The following is a 22153-nucleotide window of genomic DNA, read 5'->3' as shown; positions in this document are numbered from 1 at the left end:
TGAGGTGTTGTAGTTTTTGGGAAATGAGTAAAACAATGTCATGAAAATAATTTTCGTCTCGTGAGACGAAAATTATTTTAATCATTTTACAAACGTATTTTCATGACATTGTTTTACTCATTTCTCAAACACTACAGTACCTCAGTAAGTAATATTTGAAGGGAAGCTTTCCACTATCATTATCTTTAAACCCTGTAAGTGTAATGTAAATCTATGGAAATTTTGAAAAAGTACCCAAATCCTTTAAAAAGACAGTACTGAGCGCCTTGAGACAAACTTTCGTGTGTGAAAAGCGCAATATATGAACCGCATAATTGTAAATATTATTTTGTTTAATAATGATGTAGTTGGATTTAAAGTATGATTCGTGACTATATTGGTGTGATGATTCCCTTTTTATTCAAGCAATAGATAAATTTATTTTTCTTTTCAAATTGGCGAAGTTTCTATTTCAAATCAAAGTAAAATTGTGATCTTAATCAATCATATTTGTGTGTTTATTTTAGTAATCAGATTTAGTAATTCATTTAATAAGGTGTTAAAATAGTGTGCTGGTGAATAGTAAACTTAAGTTAACTACTTGTCAGTTTTTAAAAAGAGAGACTTTACTAAAATAAATAAGATGTTCTATAAAAACAACTGTGTCAGTTGTCTCTTGAGATTTTAAAATAAAGAGTTTTGCTAAATAAATATTATTTGTATTACCATTGGGTATGATCATTAAAGACAGTGACAATATTGGTAATTGTCACAGACCAGTCTAAGACTGTCTTCTCACTTGGTGCATCTCAACATACAAATTATGCAAAAAAATAACAAACCTGTGAAAATTTGAGCTCAATTGGTCGTCGGAGTTGCGAGATAACTATGAAAGAAAAAGACACCATTGTCACACGAAGTTGTGTGCTTTCAGATGCTTAATTTTGAGACCCCAAGTTCTAAACTTGAGGTCTCGAAATCAAATTCGTGGAAAATTACTTTTTTTCTCGAAAACTATGTCTCTTCAGAGGGAGTCGTTTCTCACAATGTTTTATACTATCAACAGCTCACCATTACTCGTTACCAAATGAGGTTTTATGCTGATGATTATTTTGAGTATATTACCAATAGTGTCCACTGCCTTTCAGCATGTGATATTTGATAAATTCCCTATTAATATTTCTCGCACGTACGCCCAACTGAGGCATGAACGTGTCATGTATAAAACGGTACCTTGATGTTTTTCCTCGGATTTGTGGGTCTGTAGGTCAAAAGAAATAACTGACAAGGTTTTATTTAAAAATAATATATAGTTTATTAACAACCGAAAAAATAGGATCAAAATACCCCGATGGCCAATATCGTCATCCTTGCTGACTACTACAAAGTTGTTTAAGCCATGAAAGGTCGTTGGAAACCACTGGTGTTGGAGACGTTTGATATAAAATAGATGGTTTATTTGAGGCGTAGCTTTGTTTTTCAGTAAAAGATAATATTATAAACCCATTCAGTATTTAGCACGTAGCCAAAAACTTTAAAGTTATTGATGAAATGCTTTTGAAATGCAGACGCTGTTTTTGCCCATTCTTTATTCTCTAAAAGTACTTTCACGGTTGCAATACTCTCCAACTCTAAATGAAAACTATTTTGTTCGTTTTCAAAAAAGAAAACCTCTGGCACACACAATTTGTTTCGAGAAACATACCAAAACGTTCACATTTCTTTAGTTCAAAAAGTTAATCCAGACGGGCTCATGAATGAATGTCGTTTCAAAAGTGTTTTTCATGGTCCCCGGAGCGGGCCGAACATCGTGTGAACATTAGACTTGACTCAAATCCCAATCCCGTGCCAACCTCGGATGCTCTGCAGCATTCCCAAACCTTTCTCGGGACCACATTTTGACGACGAGTCCGCACTGTGGCTTGTTTGCTAGGGGCGCTATACGCTTAGGGACCTCTCACACAAGAACGGGCTTGAAACAAGTCTAAACATAATTACATTTCGACATGGACTATTACAGGCTAAACATGTTTTCATATCATACCCAGAAAAGAACGTGTGAAAGATTTCGGCGAAAACATATACTTCGATTTGAAATGAACACGGTTGTAAAAGAAAGAAAACCACAAAATGATTCACATTTAATATTAAAGACAGTGGACATTGTTGGAAATAATTGTCAAAGTAGACCAAGCTTCTCACTTGGTGGATCTCAACAAATGCAAACATGTGAAACTTGAACTCAATCGGTCGTCGAAGTTGCGAGATAATAATCAAAGAAAAAACACCCTTGTCACACGAAGATGTGTGCTTTCAGATGCTTGATTTCGGGACCTCAAAATCTTATTCTGAGGTCTCGAAATCAATTTAAAATGTTTTACTGGAAAAAATCTTTTGTCTCTCGAAATATACGTTACTTCAGAGGGAGCCGTTTCTCGCAATGTTTTATACTATCAACAGCTCTCCATTGCTCGTTACCCAGTACGTATGCTAACAACTATTTTGATGAATTATCGAAAGTGTCCACTGCCTTGAAGCTTATTGTTCGGCCTGCTTTGTTTGCCTTTTTTGAAAAATTGGGAAATTCGTCTGTCGAAATGTTCCATCGTACGATCCAGGTGACATATAAACCATTGTTAAATTCCAAGGTTGTTCTACGCGGTTTGAACTGCTATTATTCGGTGCTTTAAGTAGGATGGGTCCTACGGTGACTCATATGTGTCAGTTTCTAGAGAACTCATGTTTTAACAACAATAAAACGCGATATCGCCGTCGTATTGCGATATATCGCCGTACTCTTGTGATGAGCGCTGTTTTATTATCTGCAATCAAATTCCAGTGTTGTATTTACGTTAAAGGGAATGTATAGTACACTATTGGTCGTTGTCAAAGACCGGTGTTTGCACTTGGTGTATCTCAACATATGCATAAAATAACAATCTTGTGTAAGTATGAGCTCAATTGGTCATCGGAGTTGGGAGAAAATGATGAGAGAAAAAACACCCTTGTTGGACGAATGTGTGTGCTTTTAGATAGGAATACAAGACTTCTAGCTAGAAGTCTTTTATTATTTTAGTGAGAAATTACCTTTCTCAAAAACTACGTTACCTCAGAGGGAGTCGTTTCCCACAATGCTTTATATTATCAACAGCTCTCCAATGCTTGTTACCAAGTCAATTTTTAAGTTAATATTTGAGTAATAACCAAACGTGTACATTCCCTTTAGTGTTGTTTTACTATTCAACGCCATAAAAACATGATGAGTTGGCGTTTATGGGCCACCATAGACTCATGCTCCCCCCCCCCCCCCCCCCCGTTTTGTTTCCATTGTGTTATTGGAATCTCCGGAATTCTTTACAGGATTTTAGGGGGGTGCTTATGTACTTTACACGAGGAAAATGGTGTGTTAAAACATGTAGGTAGAAATAACGGGAACATTCATGACGTCACTCGGGCATGGTATTAGTATTCAATCGGAAACTAATTTTGTGGATGAAACTAGTTTTGTCAAGTTTTGAAACTATAGTTTTGTCAAGAAACTAATTTTGTCAATTACTCCTGAACTGAACAATAGTATGTATCCATTATAATGTTGTTGCGTCTGTTTATTAAATAATAAAGCCATTGTTACGTAACTTGAAGATGTATAAAGCTGTCTCAAAACGGGTGTGATGTTCCTTCCAGAGTTACACAGTTCAAAACAATACGAACAGTCGTCGAAGCTACCAGCAGATATCGCTGCCGTGTCCATCCGTGTCAACAACGGCAGGGATATGCTGGTAGCTTCCGAGTATTCCCGCCGTACTTGGGGTATAACAAAACGGCAAAGCCGGGGTGGGGTATTGAAAACCAAATTATGTATCTGCTGGATGAGATATGGTTAAAATTATGTATTCTGTAAGTTTTGTTTGAAGCTTTGCCTGGTGTAGATAAATGGGAAGAAACTTCTCATGAAGACGAGCAGAGTATACTGTGCGAAACGTCGAGACCACAAGTACCGGCTTCTTTCAGATCAAAGCACTCACACACTCGAGATTTACACACGGTTGTACCTGCCGGTTTACTATCTATTTAAAATTTATTCCTATATTTATTCTATGGTTGGAATGTTTTGCTCATGTACTGCAAATAATACAGTTGTCGAACTTGTCTAGACAGTAAATGTCCATTATTTTGAAGTCGACAGCATTGCAGTGTTAGAACTCTCAATCTCTCCCTCGAATATAACATTGTCCAGGCCTCGCCGGTTTTATGGTCTCGAAATAGTTGATGGTTCCCCTCCCTCTCGGTCGAAAGGGACTTTCGGACTCTATCTCCCCGGGACTCAGTCCTGTGAGGGTTCTCGACTCCAACCCTATTTATACTGCCTTGACCCATGATTCACCCAACAGCTCTGTTTACCCGATTTCAGTTTTCTATGGAGAGGAGGATTTGAAGTGCTATTGAAATGGTAATATCTGTCCACAAAATGTATTCAGGTCTTTTGTTGGGTCGACATGGCAGGACTGTTGCTGGCTGGCAGTACATGTTGTGCAGTAATTGATCCTAAAGCATTCACTGTAATAACAACTGGGTTGAATTCATCCACGCCTGGATGAACGTGAAGCCGACTGCAACCCAGACGTGGACGTTCTTTTTCCCCTTCCTCGAGTTTGATAACCCGCATTGGACACAGTTAAATCTTATCATAACCTGTTCAGTTTGTCTAATATACCCATGGAGGAAATCCCTCCATAGTATAGATATTGGTCCGGAGATATACTTTTTGATTTCGGTTGGTGGGGTGGATCGGCACGCCACTGTACTAGTGTAGAAGGGTTATACATCAGCTGTTCTCCATTGAGTTTTGTTATTCAAATTCAACCGTAAGTTTTTGTCATGATGATACAGTATTTGTAATTCTTTGCTGTTATGTATTTCATATGTCTAATAGTCAACTCGTCCAGCTTTGTGGTTTCTTGATTTTGTACCCGTACTTGAAACTGGTCAATGATTCAATGAAAAACGAAGAGTGTTATGTTTATGATTAGTGTACATGAAACTTGTTTGAAACAAATCCTTTAAACAAACAAAACAAGACGAAACTGGGGTTAAGAGAAATCATTTGATGCCGTTTTGGGGACTGTTTTCAGGCGATGTGATGAATGAAAATGGGTATTCTATAAATTGTAATACATGAAACTGTATTTTCCCCAAATTTTAGTACTGTTTCAGTAGGTAGATTACTGCATTCGCGTCTAGAAAATGTCTGTAAATGTTGACTTATTATTCCCTACAGGCAAGAACTTTCCAAAGTGACCATTTTTAAATTTAACTGTCGTGCTGAGCGAAGACAAAAAACGGGTTTCGAACCTGTAACTTGGGTACGAAGTGACTTGGGTATGAAGTGACTTGGGTACGAAGTGACTTGGGTACGAAGTGACGTGGGTACGAAGTGACTTGGGTACGAAGTGACTTGGTACGGAGTGACTTGGGTAGAAAGTGACTTGAGTACGAAGTGACTTGGGTACGAAGTGACTTGGGATGTGAGGTGACTCGGGACGAATTGACTTGGGTACGAAGTGATCTGCGTACGACGTGACCTGGGTACGAAGTGACTTCGTTACGAAGTGACTTGGGTGCGAAGTGACTTGGGTGCGAAGTGACTTGGGTACGAATTTACTTGGGTACGAAGTGACTTGGGTATTAAGTGACTTGAGTATAAAGTGACTTGGGTACGAAGTGACTTGGGTACGAAGTGACCTGTGTGCAAAGTGACTTGGGTACGAATTTACTTGGGTACGAAGTGACCGACCATTCGTGAAATGACTTTAACTCTTGACTGGAATTTAAGTGTATCATATTGTCTTGAATACAAAAACTCAGTCAATGTCGCATACCTCCGTGTTTTGAAATTCGTCATGCATGGTTAGACACGTCTTTCAACAATTCGTGTATTAATTTACATTATAACTCATTCCTTTTAACCAGACCTTAAATCAGCAGTATGGCGGAAAATGGTGACGTCAAATCAAACGGTGACGTTAAAGGAAATGGCTACACTAAAAAGCCATTTACGGTAAGCACAGTCTTGAAACTCCATTATAATTAAAAGGTTTCTCCATCCATATTCTTATTTTTATTTTTATTTTTTTTTAACAAGGAAGTCTTGATAACAACTCATAATAATGTGTTATGTGCAATTTTGATAACCAAATATGTCCAGATGCGCATAACAATAGTAAAACATACAGATGATGAAAAGGTAATAACGACAAAGCGATTTCAGTTTTACCTCGTAAGGAATGTACCTCCACTGCTATGCTTCGTCGTGGTCCCTGCATAACAGCCTGCCGTCGATTTCACCAAACTCTTTCTAACTTAGGATTTAATCTTAGGACTTAGGATGAGGTAAGTTCCGTAACCAAAGGCGTTGGACACATTGAACCCATCCTAAGTTAGGACTGGTTAATCCTGAAAGGATTAATCCCAGCGTTTCGTGAAATCGGCTGCAGATCACACAGGCCCCGCTAACGAGAATGAAAACGAGAACGACAAAAGTGCACGCCCTCGATTGGTTGAAATGCTCCAAGCAGAATACGCCCACGCTCATTCCACCAATCGAGGGCGTGCATTTTTTTATCGTTCTGGTTTTCGTTCTCGTTATCGAGGCCTGTGTGACCGGGAAGGACCTCCCCACTAAAGGCGGAGTCACGCTGCAGCGATAACGAAAACTATCACGATCACAACGCAAAGAGAATACAATCTACTGGTTGAATTGCTCCATGCATCGAGGATAAAGACTTTATAATTTGATTTTACCCTTACACAGATAAAACAATAGTCAATACTTTTCAGAGTTGGATATAGCCTAGTGGTTAGAGCCTACTGGTTCTTATGAAATAAACAAAGGGCATGGCGATAGTGCTGCCGGCCTCACTTCAGTTAAGCTGAAGGTTGAACAAGTAATCTGAATCGAAATACAGGAAGAGGTTTTTCGGGTACACCCACGTTTTCTTGGAATAATTTTATACTCACTTCGGGTAAGCATCGAACCAAAGACCAACAGACTAGATGTATTGACCACTAGTATCTCCTCGTCTGTTCTTCTCTCCTTCTTCTTCTTCTTCTTTCGTGTAAGTACAGACTCAATTACATGAGCAAATCGTACTGTTCAGAACTATATAAGGGCATTGTTTCAATTGTTGGGGGTTTCCTACAACAGCTTTTGCATATTTTGGAGATCCAAGTAAATGAGGCTGTTGATCCAGAGTGGTCTTCAAAGTAGGGTTAAGCAAAATGAGACAATTATTTTCGAAGTAAAACGTTCATTTGTTGATTTTGTTTTATTTATATGTATTTTTCATTTAATAACCGTTTGATCGCTACGAACTGTGGAACTGCCATTTATAACGTTATGAGCAGACGTGCCATTATAGACTTGCACGATCTATAATTATTGTTGGTTTATTAAAACACATTTAAACCTTGCAGCTACAAACTGGCTAGTGCCAGTAACAAATTAGATAAAACAAAAAATTGCACAGCAAGTCACCTTAAAGTAACAAGGCGAAGGGTTGTCGACAAAAGGCAAGCCATGAGTGAACAAAAATCAAGAGCTAATTGTTGAGTGCTTGGAAAAGGGATGGAATGCAACTATTTTTGTAACGACCAGGTCTACATTTTGGGGGCACATTTTAATCAGTAATCTCTAATGCAGTGGAAACTCTATTTCGATGTATACTTGCTAATTATTTTACTAACAGATCAACGGCCACAAGGTAAAGTTTCCCAAGTTACCAAGAGGACTGATGAAATCATCTTCAACTACAAGCTCCAATCAGGAGTTAGCCGAAGCAGTCTATGATGAAGATGTTGAAGAAGGAGAACCTAGAGGCAACTGGGGTAATAAGATGGACTTCATGTTATCATCAATTGGGTACGCAGTTGGGCTGGGGAACGTGTGGCGTTTCCCTTATCTCTGCTACAGCAACGGAGGAGGTGAGAATTAGTGATTATTTTCGTTTTCGTTTTTTTGAAGAATTCTTATAAATAAAAAAAGGGCTGAATTTTCATTCAATGTGATATACTTATCTGTTCATTTCGTCGTTTCAGAACGATAATCTAGTTAAAACACATAACAGCAAAAAAAAAACATAAACTTTTTATGCCAGACATTCTTCAGGTGGGGATTTCTTATTACTTTCAGATGTTTTTTTTTTTTACATAATCTTAGTAAATACTGCTGCTATTTCACTCATGTGATAAATATATTTGTTTCCAGAACAAACTTCATTGTTACACATTCACATCCTTCACAATAGCAATAGCAATTTCCTAGCAATAGACTTAGTATTCACTTTGCAAAAGTTTTAGGTATGTTTGAAGACTGGTGCCATAAACCTATTCGTTTTTACAAATGCAATATTATTATTAATTCTACATCAATCTTAAATGTTGAGGTATTGTTCCACGAATCCATATTAGCAAATATTTCCGTTCCCACTGTTTGGTTTACCCTCTCTCTCTCTCTCTCTCTCTCTCTCTCTCTCTCTCTCTCTCTCTCTCTCTCTCTCTCTCTCTCTCTCTCTCTCTCTCTCCAGGTGCTTTCCTGATTCCCTACGTCATCATGTTGCTTATTGCTGGTCTGCCAATATTCGTGATCGAGATGGGTTTTGGACAGTTTGCCAGCCGAGGCTGCGTTTCTGTCTGGTCCATGTCGCCACTCTTTAAAGGTATGTGGAATGTTTCTTTCTTTCTTAATTTATTTATTTAATCGTTCAGGCTTTAAAGGCAGTGGACACTATTGGTAATTACTCAAAAAAATTGTTAGCATAAAACCTTTCTTGGTGACGAGTACTGGGGAGAGGTTGACAGTATAAAACATTTTGAGAAACAACTCCCTCTGAAGTGACGTAGTTTTCGAGAAAGAAGTAGTTTTCCACGAATTTATTTTGATTTCGAGAATTTGAGGTTTCGAAATCAAGCATCTGAAAGCACACAACTTCGTGTGACCATGGTGCGACAAGGGTGGGGTTTTTTTTCCATTAATATCTCGCAATTTTGACGACCGATTGAACTCAAATTTTCACAGGTTGGCTATTTTATGCATATGTTGAGATACACGAACTGTGAAGACTAGTCTTTGACAATTACCAATAGTGTACAGTGTCTTTAAACATATCAAAATCACACAGCAACAAAAACATTAAATGAATCAAAACAATAGGAACACGCTGAGCTTTCAGATTAAAACATATCAATTTGATTCGATGATTGTATCAATCGTGTACTTAGTCTTTTTAAAGACTTGCCCGGGTGCACGTCCATGGTTCTCCTCCATTATAACAAATGATTAATACTCTGGCTTCACATCAAACAACTCCGAGGAGGAAAGAGGCAATTGAAAAGCATATTCTTCCTCAAGAACCACCTTAGCTGGAAACAGGCAGAATACTAATACTATTAATAAATAACATTTGTATAGCACTTTTCACAGGCGTTTCAAGCGCTTAAGTAATGTCTGATGAGATGTGTCTTTAAGTGAGACTTGAATGAGCTGATTGAGGACGAAGGAGCTTGTTCCAGTAAGATGGTGCAGCTAAGAATGCGCTATGGCCATATCGGGTATTCGTGCGTGGACCATTGGAGAGTTGTATGTGAATTTTGGATATAGATCGAAGGCTCAAATTGTGATGACTCGGTCACCAGGACCTGATCCCGGTGAGTTTCATTTCCGGCTAGGCTGTGATGAGTTGGCCGTTGACTTCATTTTTTTTTTTTCGTTTCTCTCTTCTTCTTTTTTGATAGGTTTGGGATACGCCATGTGTATACTGTCCGCCTTGGTTGCTATCTACTACAATGTGGTCATTACTTACACGGTGTTCTACTTCTTTGCTTCATTCACGTCCGAGTTGCCGTGGAGTGACTGCAGTCAAGCTTGGAACACTGTGAACTGCGTGGTCAGAAAAGCAAATGGGACTAACTCGACCTTTTTGACAGAATATCTCAACACGTCGACCAGACCGTCACTGGAGTACTGGGAGTAAGTCACAAATTCCTCCAATAAAGAAACTCATAAAACACATTTGCTGTCAAAGTGGGTCCTCTAGTGTGCAAAACAACATCATTTTTATCTGCAGATTAAAGCCAGATCGTTTTGTACAAAGGGGAACCAATTTGGCGCCAAATTGTAATGTAGTCGGCCTCTCAAATTAAGTCCATAATCCGCACAGCATCCAGTACATTTTTGGTTTTGTTCTACATGAAACTTAAAGCTTTAGGGTTGTATCACACAAGATAGTTTACAGGCAATCAGCTCTAGGCAATCTCCAATAAGAAAAAGACGTTCACATTTGAATGTTCACATAGGCCTATTATTTGTTTTGGATAGTAATACATTGTTTGAAAATGACTCATGTGCTACCAAAGTGGTCCTGTAGCATGCAGTTGGTTGCCTCCAAGTTGACTGTCAAAGTTACCTGAAAATGACAAAATCCCAAGAAAGTCAGTGTGTTGGCCTTGATTTGATTTGATTTGTGTTGATTTGGGGAGACATTTAGATTCCCGGTTTTTTTTTATGAAAGTCGCAAGTAGTAAGTTTCCTTCTGGAAGGACTGACTTAAAACGTTCAGTAAAGATCTGTGAGTTCACTTAATGATTATATAACTTCTTATTTTCTTGTGGAATTTTCAGTCGACATGTTCTTGGTCGTTCGTCTGGTCTGGAAGACCTTGGTCCCAGTTCACACTTACTGATTATATAACTTCTTATTTTCTTGTGGAATTTTCAGTCGACATGTACTTGGTCGATCGTCTGGTTTGGAAGACTTGGGTCCCATACGCTGGCAGCTTGCTCTGTGTCTCCTCTTCGCGTGGACTGTTGTCTTCCTGTGCATCGTGCGGGGTGTCCAGTCTTCTGGAAAGGTTGGTCTCTATATAAGATGTAGGATTTGAAAATTGGGACCTTCAAATTATTGTGTCAAGATTAACTCTAGTAATGACAATATCTGGGTCTGTTGTTTCTAATGTTTTAAAGTTGTATCTAGTTTTGTGTGCATTGTTGAATCTTTTTATTCACGAAACACATTTGCTGTTATCTGGGTCTGTTGTTTCTAATGTTTTAAATTTGTATATAGTTTTGTGTGCATTCTTGAATCTGTTTATTCACGAAACACATTTGCTGACTGCTCATGGTTCAATGTATTTTGATGGATTAATTTCTTGTATTTTTAATATTTCCATTTTACGGGTTTAAGCTCTATACATTATATCTAGATCTGTTGTTTCTAATGTTTTAAATTTGTATCAACTTTTGTTTGCATTGTTGAATCGTTTTTTATGTCGTTTATTTTTCGATTTAGTAGTAATAAGCATATATTTTAATTGGTCTTGTGTTTTGTGGGTTTTTTGGGTTTTTTTTTTTTGCCTTTTAGTTTTTAACTGTTAGGCGCATTGATGAAACTTTGATTCGTAATGCACTTTATAAATGCTGTTTATTATTATTATTATGTATTAAGTGTTATACAATCAATAAAACTACCAACAAACAACAATTGTAAAAACATGGAATACAGAACGAAACATGAGAAACAGTACAAACCATCCACAATTCATGAGGTAAATTAATAAATAAAGAATTTTGGTTATTTTGGAAACGATTGGTTCTGACACGGAGCTGTGTGAAGTTAGTTGAGCTACGAAGGCATCTGCCATGACTCGCTTACCTGGATGGGTTGTTTGTACATAAATACTGTTTTGTGATTATTTGTTTTATAAGTTAATTAATATACTGATTTCCAGTGAAGACCTGACAACACATATTTTGTCTTCGTCTGTTACAGGAATCAAATGGTCACTATGCACCGAGTGTCAAAGAAAAAAAACTGCCGTAGCCTGTATCCTTATCCGACTCTTTAAGTATTTGAGAGGGTCGCACCTTAATTGAACATCTTAATTTATTGGAACATTTACTTTCATTTCTTCTCCTCTCAGGTGGTTTATTTCACCGCTACCTTTCCTTATGTTGTCCTCTTCATCCTGCTCATACGAGGAGCTACACTTCCAGGATCGGCACAAGGTGTCCTCTTTTACATCAGACCTGAGTTCAGCAGACTCCTTGACGCAAAGGTAAGCATTTTGATGTAAACAATACGTTGTCTTCGTCAATCTATTAGTTTTAAAGGCAGTGGACACCATGGGTTATTACTCAAAATAATTTCGAGGCTAAACAATTTACTTTGTAACGAGCAATGGAGAGCTGTTAATAGTATAATACATTTTGATAAACGGCTCCCTTTGAATTAATGTAACTTTTTAGAAAAAGGGTAGTTTCTTATTCAAATAATAAAAAACTTGAGTCAAATTTGTTGTCAAATAAAAAAAACGTGAAATTTTGGACTCAATATTGGTCGTCGAAGTTGAAAGGAACGAAGGTTGTGTGCTTTCAGATGCCTTGAAATCGTGACCTCAACAGGGGTCTCTTATTAATTTCAAATATTTTAGTAAGAAATTACTTCTTGTCCAACTAGTACGTAACTTCAGAGGGAGCTGTTTCTGACAATGTTTTATACTATCAATAGCTCCCCAGTGCTCGTTACCAAGTCAGCATTTTTGCTATTAATAGTATTTTGAGAAATTGACAATAGTGTCCAGTGCAAATAATATTGAAAATAATGTTTACTTCTTTTGGGCATTATGCAAAGCTCACTCTCTGCGTCTCTGTTTTCTTTGCTTTAGGTCTGGAAAGATGCTGCTGTGCAGATCTTTTACTCTCTCGGTTCAGCTTGGGGTGGTCTTCATACCCTGGCCAGCTACAATAAGTTCAATAACAACTTTAAAAGGTAGGCTATGTATATTATGGACTTTGTGTTCTAACTTTGTAAAATAATAATTATCAAGTGAAGTTTTAAGAGACACCATGTATATAGTCGTACAAGTTGCCTTGTGGTGGTTATAAGAAGGGCCTTGTTTCTGAGAGAAAAATAGTGGTTGACAGTTAGTCTTGAGTTGTTAAGTAATGGTTCATCTCAGAATTTTTACTGGTAAGAGCCGGTGGTGAAACGAGGCATGCTTTACATGGTGTCACCGCAAACGAGTCACTCCATGCCAGGTTTCAAAAAATATTATTGTTTTGTTTTTAGATACCAGGTGATCTGAGATTGGTTTCCCAAAGAACTTTTTTGATAAATTTTAAGATAAGTTGTGAATATCAGTCTCTAAATGCAACAGAGTGAAAAAGCAGTCTTTGAGGAGCCAATGTGAGGGACAACTCCTTTTCGAGTGGTCTTCCACTCTTTCAGATTGAAGTTTGCACATTTTTGCGTGATTTCTCACTCTGTCCTGGAGTGAAACCGCTCTAAAAGAGTGAAATAACTACCACCGTTTTAAAGAACCATACGAGGGACAACTCGAAATGTAAAGAGTGGTGTTTTTCTCTCTTTTACATTTAGAAAGCGCCATTTTTATGTTTTGTGACATCACACTTTGCTGGCAATTTAGTTTGATTCCAGTAAAAGTTATCTTTGTGAAGTCGAGCACAATAGCCATCTTTTAGGAGCAAGACAATGTAAACCTCAAGCCAAAAAAATCTGTACCCTTTCGTTCTAAAAGTTTCCCAACTGTTTTCATAATTATTTTCAGGGATGGTATGATCATTGCGTTCACCAACTGTTGCACCAGCGTGTTTGCCGGATTCGTCATCTTCTCTGTTATTGGTTTCATGGCTTACGATTCAGGACTGTCTATCGAAAGGGTTGCTGATACAGGTTTGATAAATTTATGCAAACAATTTGATTTAATTATGGTGGTCATCTTTTGGTAATTGTATTTCAGTAAAATACAGGGAGTCTGGCTTAGAGTCAATTAAATGGCAGATTAAGATTTGATTAAATACAAGGGCGGTGCTTCACAGATGCTGGTATAGAGCTAAATTAAAAGCTGAAATTATTATTACTGATTTCTGGCTAAGAAAGATAACTATCATGCAACTATTAATAAGGTACCTCAAACTATGGGACCATGAATGTCTGGAGCAGGTTACACATCAGCCTTATGTATTATTAATAGTATAATTGTTTGGTTTTCTTTTCATAAATAAGCTTCACAGCCTTTAAAATAAGGCTGAATTGAATTTTATGTTTACATCATTAAGAAATATGAAAGAAAAAAAGAAAAAAAATACGGCAAAAAGACCATTTAAAATGGCACATTGTGTCATGTCAGTCACATAAGACGTGCGACATGTCACCTGAGTCAGTTTGACTCAATAGTTGATTCCAAATTACACGATGCTATTTGTGTTTTAGAGCTGGGGGGTTTTCTGGGAAACGAAAAATAACTACAAATATTTTGCTAACATCTGACCTCAATAAGCTCACAATGGGTTAATATTTTGATGACTGTTTCTTATTTTTTTTTATTAATCGATTTACAGGTCCAGGTCTTGCTTTCGTTGCTTACCCGGAGGCCTTAGCAAGAATGCCCGTCGCTCCTTTATGGTCCATCTTGTTCTTCTTCATGCTGTTCACCCTTGGCCTTGACAGTGAGGTAAATACTTCTTCTTTTGTTATATAGGACACAGTAAAGTCTCGTGCTTAAGCCAACCATAAGCTTTGCTTGTTCAATGAGGGCTATTTTCTCTCATTCACTTCAAAGTAAATAATTAATCAATCGATCAAACAATCAATCAACAATTATTTCATAAAAAATATAATTAGCTGTTGCAAAACACATTTTACCAACCAAAATGATCTACGGTAAAAATGTATTTTACAAAGTTAATGACCAGCTGTTTCGACCCTAGCTGGGTCTATCTCGAGGGCTGTCATTAAACCTTTGAGAAAGACTCTGTTAGGGTCGAAACGTCTGATTTTTGCAACATTTATTTCCATACATAAAACAACATAAACGCTTTATTAATTATCAGAGACTGAGACTGTCAATGTGAACTAAAATGTTCTGAAAAACGCACGACACTTCATGAAGATTCATGTTTTCAAATTTCGCTCAAATTTCACGGATGTATACCTTTTGATTGAAAGAAAACGGCAAGTTTGGAGGGATGGTTTTTGACTGGTTTAAACGGTCAATCAGCAAAAGAGTGGGTTTAGGAATAGATCTCACTGTAGAGTCGGTTCAGACAACGCCAAAACCACGCAGATGGTTTTACTTTCTTTAAATAAACCATTAATATAATTCTTCATAACCAAGAACTGCAGTTTTGTTTCCTGGTTGGATGCCAATGCATTGTAGGAGTCCAACCTAAGACAGGCTCATTGACTATACTATGCTGTACATTTTCATAACTCTTTGAGAGTTTAAACATAAACATAAAATAGGTGTTGACTGTTTTAATGAAACCAACAAGGACGTTTGACTCGCTTCCTTCCAAAAATATTCCATTAAAAAACTTTCGAAATAACTAAGTAAATTTCTTATATCAATTTAGTTTGTCACCATGGAAACCCTTATCACGGCACTAATTGATGAACTGAGCGACTTTGAATATTTTAAGAACATCCGTAAACGCAAAGCATTGGTGACTTTCCTCGTGTGTTTCTCGTTCTTTCTTCTGGGTCTACCCATGACTACAAATGTGAGTATGAGATATTATTTCCATGATATCCTTTTAAGTGTAGAACGACTATTCTGAATCTTGTGCTCTTATTTTGCGTTCACCAGCAACGAGTCCTCTTGAGTAGATAGTTATTCAACTATTCATAGTTCATCCACTTTTATTGTAGTTTCCATAATAATATCACGAGATCCTGTGACTATATTTTTCTGTATACAGTCCACTCTCGTTATAACAAGAACACTTCGACATGACAAATTGCCTCAGTATAACATAGAATATTGTTATAAGAGGACAGCGAAAGAAAAAAAACAGAGCAGAAATGAGATTCGGGACTTCAGAATGTACACTGAACTTCTTTTTAACAGTGCCTTTATAACGAGGACTGACTGTATCTAACCAAGTGTAACCCAATTGTCATTAGTTCAATTCTACGCATTTAAGTTGCAGCTTCATTAATATTGTGATTATCACACTGGCAACTGACACAGCTGTTTTCTATTTGTTAGATAGTGTTTCGTATAACTATCCCACTATGTGTTTTTTATGAACAGTGATTTATATTCCCTTTTCCATGTGTGTAGTGGAGGTGTTAGCTTACAAATGGAGGCCCGTTGAAAATAATGTCATATGTTATATGGCTATCTTATAATATGCCTATATGTTATTATCATCGTTAACACAAGTGTGTTTATAAGTTGCTATATTATTGTTTAAACATTGGTGTTGTATAGCCCCAGTCATGTTTTCTTTGAACGGTGATTTCTGTAATTGAACTCTTGGTTTTATTATTTGATACCATTGATATATTTTTTCCAAGTATTCTATACAGCTGTATTATTTCTCTATTTTGTTTGATTTGCAGGTATTTGAGCAATTATTTTTATTAGGAATTGTTCTGCTTTGTTGCAGTTTGCATTATTGCAATTTTTACAATGATGTGTTCCTTTTCAATGCTTTGGTTTCAATGCTATGTAGTTGTTTTGTCTTACCTCTTCAAGTAGGCCTACTTGTTACTTCATTCATTAGCTTGATATACTTCCACATGGTTGCTTTCTGTACATTTCAAGTAACTTTGTCTTAAGTTTAATAGTTTTTATTGTGAGGCGTTCAGGTTTTTATGGGTGTTTTCTTATGAGACTCAAATTTAAATGTATTTTATTGTTATTTGTTGTATTTCTATATTGCTTTTAAGTTAATATTAAGATTTGTTTAATATGTATACAGTTTAACTGTTATAAGTTAAGGATGATAAGTTTTTAATAAGTTGATTTATTAATGTGTATATGTATACAGTTTAACTGTTATAAGTTAAGGATGATAAGTTTTTAATAAGTTGATTTATTAATGTGTATAAGTATACAGTTTAACTGTTATAAGTTAAGGATGATAAGTTTTTAATAAGTTGATTTATCAATGTAGGCCTACGTTATGATGAATATTTTGTTTCATTATGTGTTGATGAAATACTCTTACTATTTCTCTACTTAGGGTGGTATCTACATCTTGACGTTGATGGATAATTACTCTGCGGGGTTCTCCCTCCTACTTGTCGCACTAACAGAGTGCTTAGCAATCTCCTACGTTTATGGTTAGCATCTTAAATATTACATCATCATAGCTCCATAGAAATATCATGTCATTTTTAACATTATTGTTTGATGAACTGTTAGATAAGCAGTGCAAAAAAGCAGTACAAAAATACCATGTCATATGTAAAAATTGTGACGACTGGTATCCCACTCATTTCTGTTTAGCAGAAATGTATTAGGCAATATTTTGGGGTTAAGTATATAGCTCTGTGAAATTAGGCCAAGACCTTCCCTCTGGAGAGCCTTAAGGGTCCGAGGCGGAGACGGTCTTTAGACCTAAAACAACTGAATGTCATTCTCAGAAAGATTCATTGCGGTCTATAAGTTTTCAATTTTTGTCAAAGGAATCTCTTCGCAGAAAATATTAATTGCAAAACTTTAAGTCCGAGAAAAAGCACCTTCATGTACCCTGCAAGTCAAAACAACCGATTCGTCTCGCAATCATACTAACCCTTGAGTCAAACTCTAATAAAGTCTAATATGTGCCCAATGTCTCCATTTGAGGCTACTGTTGAAGTACAACAGTTTTAAATCTATACGATGTTATAGAGTGAAAATATGTCTTTCTCCATGAAAATATCTTGTCCAAATACAGGTATTGTTTTGATTTTTGTGTTGATTGTTTTGATTGTTATTTGATACCTCAGGTATAAACAGGTTCATTGATGACATGGAAGTGATGGTCCCGTCTGGAATGGGGATCTATTGGAAGATTTGTCTTTCCTTCCTTTCGCCTCTTGTACTGCTGGTGAGTTTCGAGACCGATCCAAAATAGACTTAAGACTTCCATGACACTGACTCTAGCTACGTCCACACCCGCCATTTTGAAGAAAAAAAGTCATGGTCGGTCTTCATTTTGGCTACGGCTACGGGTCCTAAGTCAGAGCCGTAACTGATAGTGGTGTCAACCCCATCCTATTCGATACACACTCCACTTGATAATATTGCGTTCATGTCCATATTCAAATATTTTACTATGCGATTTTATGTGAGTTCAGATCTAGAGGTATGATCATCATAGATTGGTTTTTATCTACGTATTGCTGATTAAAGGCAAAAACACAGGTGGTAAAAGCAAGAGTTGGGAAAACAATCTCCCTAAGTTGCGTACGCCTTTTAACCTTTTCCAAACATACACTACTACTCTGGCTCCGGCTTAGCCTCTGTCATCAAGAATGATACGAACATAGCTGCAGTGCTTCCCGCCAAGAAAGTGTTTATATCCATTACTTTCTTGAATATTTACCAATCTATGAACCTACCTTTAAGATTGTGTAAAGTTTTGAATCATGGTATTTCTCTCTCCGCATTAACCCGAGTTATCAAGCCAAGAGGATGATATGACCATGCGTATATCACAATTATATATGCAACTTGCTAACTGGTAAACAAAACAGCAAACTGTCTATGAACTCAATGTTCTGTCACTTTTCTTGGGGCACTAAACAGGAAGAAACAAGTATGCTTTAATATTATGATAAGACGTTTCTTGCCTTGTGTGTATTTAGAAAGCATCTAACAAGTTAAGAAATATTTCTGATTCTTCTTTTTCTGCAGTTTATCTTCATCTTCTTTTGCATAACATACACCAAGCTAGAGTATAATGAGTATACATACACTGGTTTAGGTGAAGCGTTAGGTTGGTTGATGGTTCTATTCGCAGTTCTAGCGGTACCAGCCTACGCTATCTTTTTCGTCATCACCAAAGCGGAAGGGGATACTTTATGGGAGGTAAGTTTTGAAGTTCATTAAAGGTACTATTTGTAGGCCAAAAAACACAATTTTCAAAGATTTACACTAAACTTTACACAGTTTGAAGACAATGATAGTAGAAAGCTTCCCTGCAAATATTACTTGCAGATGAGGTGCTGTATTTTTTGAGAAATGAGTATGTCATGAAAATAGTTTTCGTCTCAGTGATCATCAGACGAAATTTATTTTAACATGTAAAAGTGTATTTTCATGACATTGTTTTACTCATTTCTCAAAAACTACAACACCTCAGCAACTAATATTTTAAGGTACGCTTTCTACTATCATTATCTTCAAACGATGTAAGTTTAATATAAATCTGTGGACATCAAAGCCCTTAACACAAATTCTAGTGTTATAATTAGAGGTCTTGAAGTCCTAAAAGGTGTTGTTTCTGGTCTGTTCACGTTAGTATAATAATTTGAATTTTGTGACAAGCCCATTGGTGAAATTTCTATTTCATTTTCAAAAGCAGTAATTTTATATTCAAAAGTAGTAATTGTTATTTTCACATCACATTTTTTATGTTCAAAAGCAGTAACCCATGTATTTTATTTCCAAAAACAGTTTTGTTCATTTTCAAAAGGTGTAATTACAGAAGAAAATGTTTTCATTTTCAAAGCAGTTATTTTTTATTTCGAAATAAGATTTTTTTTTTCAAAAGCAGCTGTTTTTTTTCTTTCCAAAAGCAGTTAATTTTATTTTTCAAAAACAGTTTTGGCTATTTTCAAAGGGGTTATTTTCGAAAGCAGTTATCATATTTTCAATTATTTTTTTTTTATTATTTTTTTTTTTTCATAAGCAGCAGTTTTAACCATTTTTCAAAAGGGTTATTTTCAGACGCAAAGTAATTTCTAGTTTCAAGAGCAGTAATTTTTTATTTTCGAAATCAGTTATTTTCAATTAAAATACTGACACTAACCGACTCATGATTTTGGTATTTTTTTTTTTTTTACAATAATGTTAATTAATATGTTTACTCTCAACAGCGTGTGAAGTTTTCAGCTCGACCAAGTCCCGAATGGGGACCCGCTGCAAATAGACATCGTAAGTTAGCTGGTTACCCACCCCTAGGTGAAAGTAATCAATCAGGAGTCGTGCACCAGGTACCAGGTAACTTCTCACCAAGTACATTCACACCTCACAAGCCCCCACCGTCCTACGCTTATACCTTCCCAAATATACAAGACGGATTTGTATACCACGAAACGTCAATTTAAAGTGTTTTATTTTTTTAACAGTATAAATTTAGAGCTTATATTTGAATAATCATCTTGGTAGGGGATATGAAGTGTGACTGTCAATGGTTTTTTTTTTGCCAAATATAGGATTATTTTTTGAAACAGTATGTTTTAGGTTTTGGTTTGTTGGTTGTTTTTCTTTTTAATATTGGTATAATAATCATGGTAAGGGTTAGGAACTGTGACGGTCAATGATTTTGTTTTGCCAATTATATTTTCGTTCTTTTTTTTCTCTTTTTTTTTGGGGGGGGGTTTCATCATTATAAATTTGGTATAATATTCTTGGTTATAGTACCAGGCTATTCTGCTTGTTCACATCAAACACTCTTTCATTGCTGAGCTGTAACTTGTAGAACAAAGAGCCTTTCTAAGTTGTATACCACGTACTGCATCTCTTTGGAACTCCTTGCCTCATATGTTTCCCTCCCCATCCTACCATCTAGGCTGTTTTAAGAGGAATATCAATTCCTACCTTCAACTCGAGTTAAAATAGTTCAGGGGAGTTAACTCCCCTGAATTACTTTTGTCTCAATTGTTTTCTTACTGTATCCCATTCCCTTTATACATGTTCAAAGAGCGGTCATTGAGCCTCGTTTGTGGCAAACTGCATTAAAACTGCATGACTGTCATGTTTGTAAAATATCAAACATTATGCTGTATATCTCGTAGAAAAACGGCAATTTTGTTATACGCACATGATATCGGTCACCAACGCAAACAACATTTTTCTTTTTTTAAAGATTTTAATAAATTATTGCTGCTGATGTACCTCTATAGAAACTGCTTACTGGACAAAGTGTATTCCTCTAAATAATGTATAAACTCGAGACTTTTGTGGACTGTGTTTTTCTGTGTTCTTTTGTAAAGAATCCTGGCTCAAAACATAGGCATAATGACTGTATTTAAAACCTATAAAAATATATTTTTGATACTATTTTTAATTGTATTTTACACTTATGAATGTACTCTTATTCAATTAGAGATAATTTCAAGATCAGTTTGTTTGCTCAATTAAATATTTTACAATTGTATTTAACTGTTGTTTTTTATAAATGTAATTTTATTAAATTTGAAAGTAATTTCAAGTTTAGTTTGTTTTCTTAATTAAATATTTTACATTTTTATATTTGAGTGTGGTTTTGTTTTATTGTATGGTGCGTGCATATTGAACACATTTATTGGTACTCAACATAACGAGCAATAGATACCTGTTGATATTATGAAACATTTTGAGAAACGGCTCCCTCTGGAGTAAGGTAGTTTTTGAGAAAGAGATAATTTCTCATTGAAATAATGAAAAACTTCAGCTATAAAGCCTTTTACTGTGCATCTGAATGCACACATATAGTAGTGCAACAAGGGTGTTTTTCTTTCATTATTCTCTTGCAAAATCGATGAGCACTTTAGCCCAAATTTTCACAGGCTTGTTATTTTGTGCATACGTTGAGATACACCGAGTGAGAAGACTAGTCTTTGACAATTACCAAAATCGAAACCTGGCAGTTGTAACTTTTCGGCTATAACAATCAATCGCACCCCATACGTTAATAAGCCTAAATTTGAGGTTTTATCAGAAGTCTTTTGCGTGGTATTCCATGCGTGACCTCTGTGTGAATATTTAATAAGTTCCGGCCTTTTGTGAAAAGTCTCAACCAAAATAATGTACTAGTAAATTGAAATGAAGAGGATATATGTCGTTATATATGAAAAAATCGGTGCAACTCGTAAAAGACGACTTCAAAAAAGAAAGAAAACAAGTCCCAAAACCTCGGAAAATTTTCCCGTTATGAATGGCGGTAACAGTCCCCAATGGATAGATCATTTAATAGTCTTCCCCGAAATGTTACAAACGAGACCGGATCGTAGCTAGTCCAGTCAGAAGCCCTTTGGGATAATTAAATATTCACAAAGAGGAGTCACGCACGAAAAAAAAAAACAATGAATAGTTTTCAGATAAAAGGAAAGGAATTTATTTCAGTGTGCTGCTGATTGATTGATTGATTGAACGTTTCAGATCCGGCTGATTAATTACCCAAT

The 22153-nt window shown here is 36.2% G+C and overlaps 1 protein-coding gene across 1 annotated transcript; it reads left to right on the top strand.

Annotated features, from left to right (window-relative positions):
- Positions 1-4258: 4258 nt before the first annotated feature.
- On the top strand, positions 4259-22084 carry LOC139935688 (sodium- and chloride-dependent glycine transporter 1-like). The gene is made up of 15 exons (XM_071930219.1): positions 4259-4844; positions 5950-6037; positions 7725-7959; positions 8562-8693; positions 9769-10003; positions 10751-10883; positions 11952-12086; positions 12696-12799; positions 13599-13723; positions 14392-14504; positions 15406-15552; positions 17023-17122; positions 17771-17871; positions 18681-18854; positions 19865-22084. The coding sequence occupies exons 2-15, from the start codon at positions 5966-5968 to the stop codon at positions 20093-20095; spliced, it is 2037 nt and encodes a 678-aa protein (XP_071786320.1). The 5' UTR covers positions 4259-4844; positions 5950-5965; the 3' UTR covers positions 20096-22084.
- Positions 22085-22153: the final 69 nt, after the last annotated feature.

The sequence above is a fragment of the Asterias amurensis genome, chromosome 4 (assembly GCF_032118995.1).
Source record: "Asterias amurensis chromosome 4, ASM3211899v1".
In the NCBI taxonomy this organism is placed as follows: Eukaryota; Metazoa; Echinodermata; class Asteroidea; order Forcipulatida; family Asteriidae; genus Asterias; species Asterias amurensis.
This window is presented reverse-complemented; position numbering and strand designations above follow the sequence as displayed.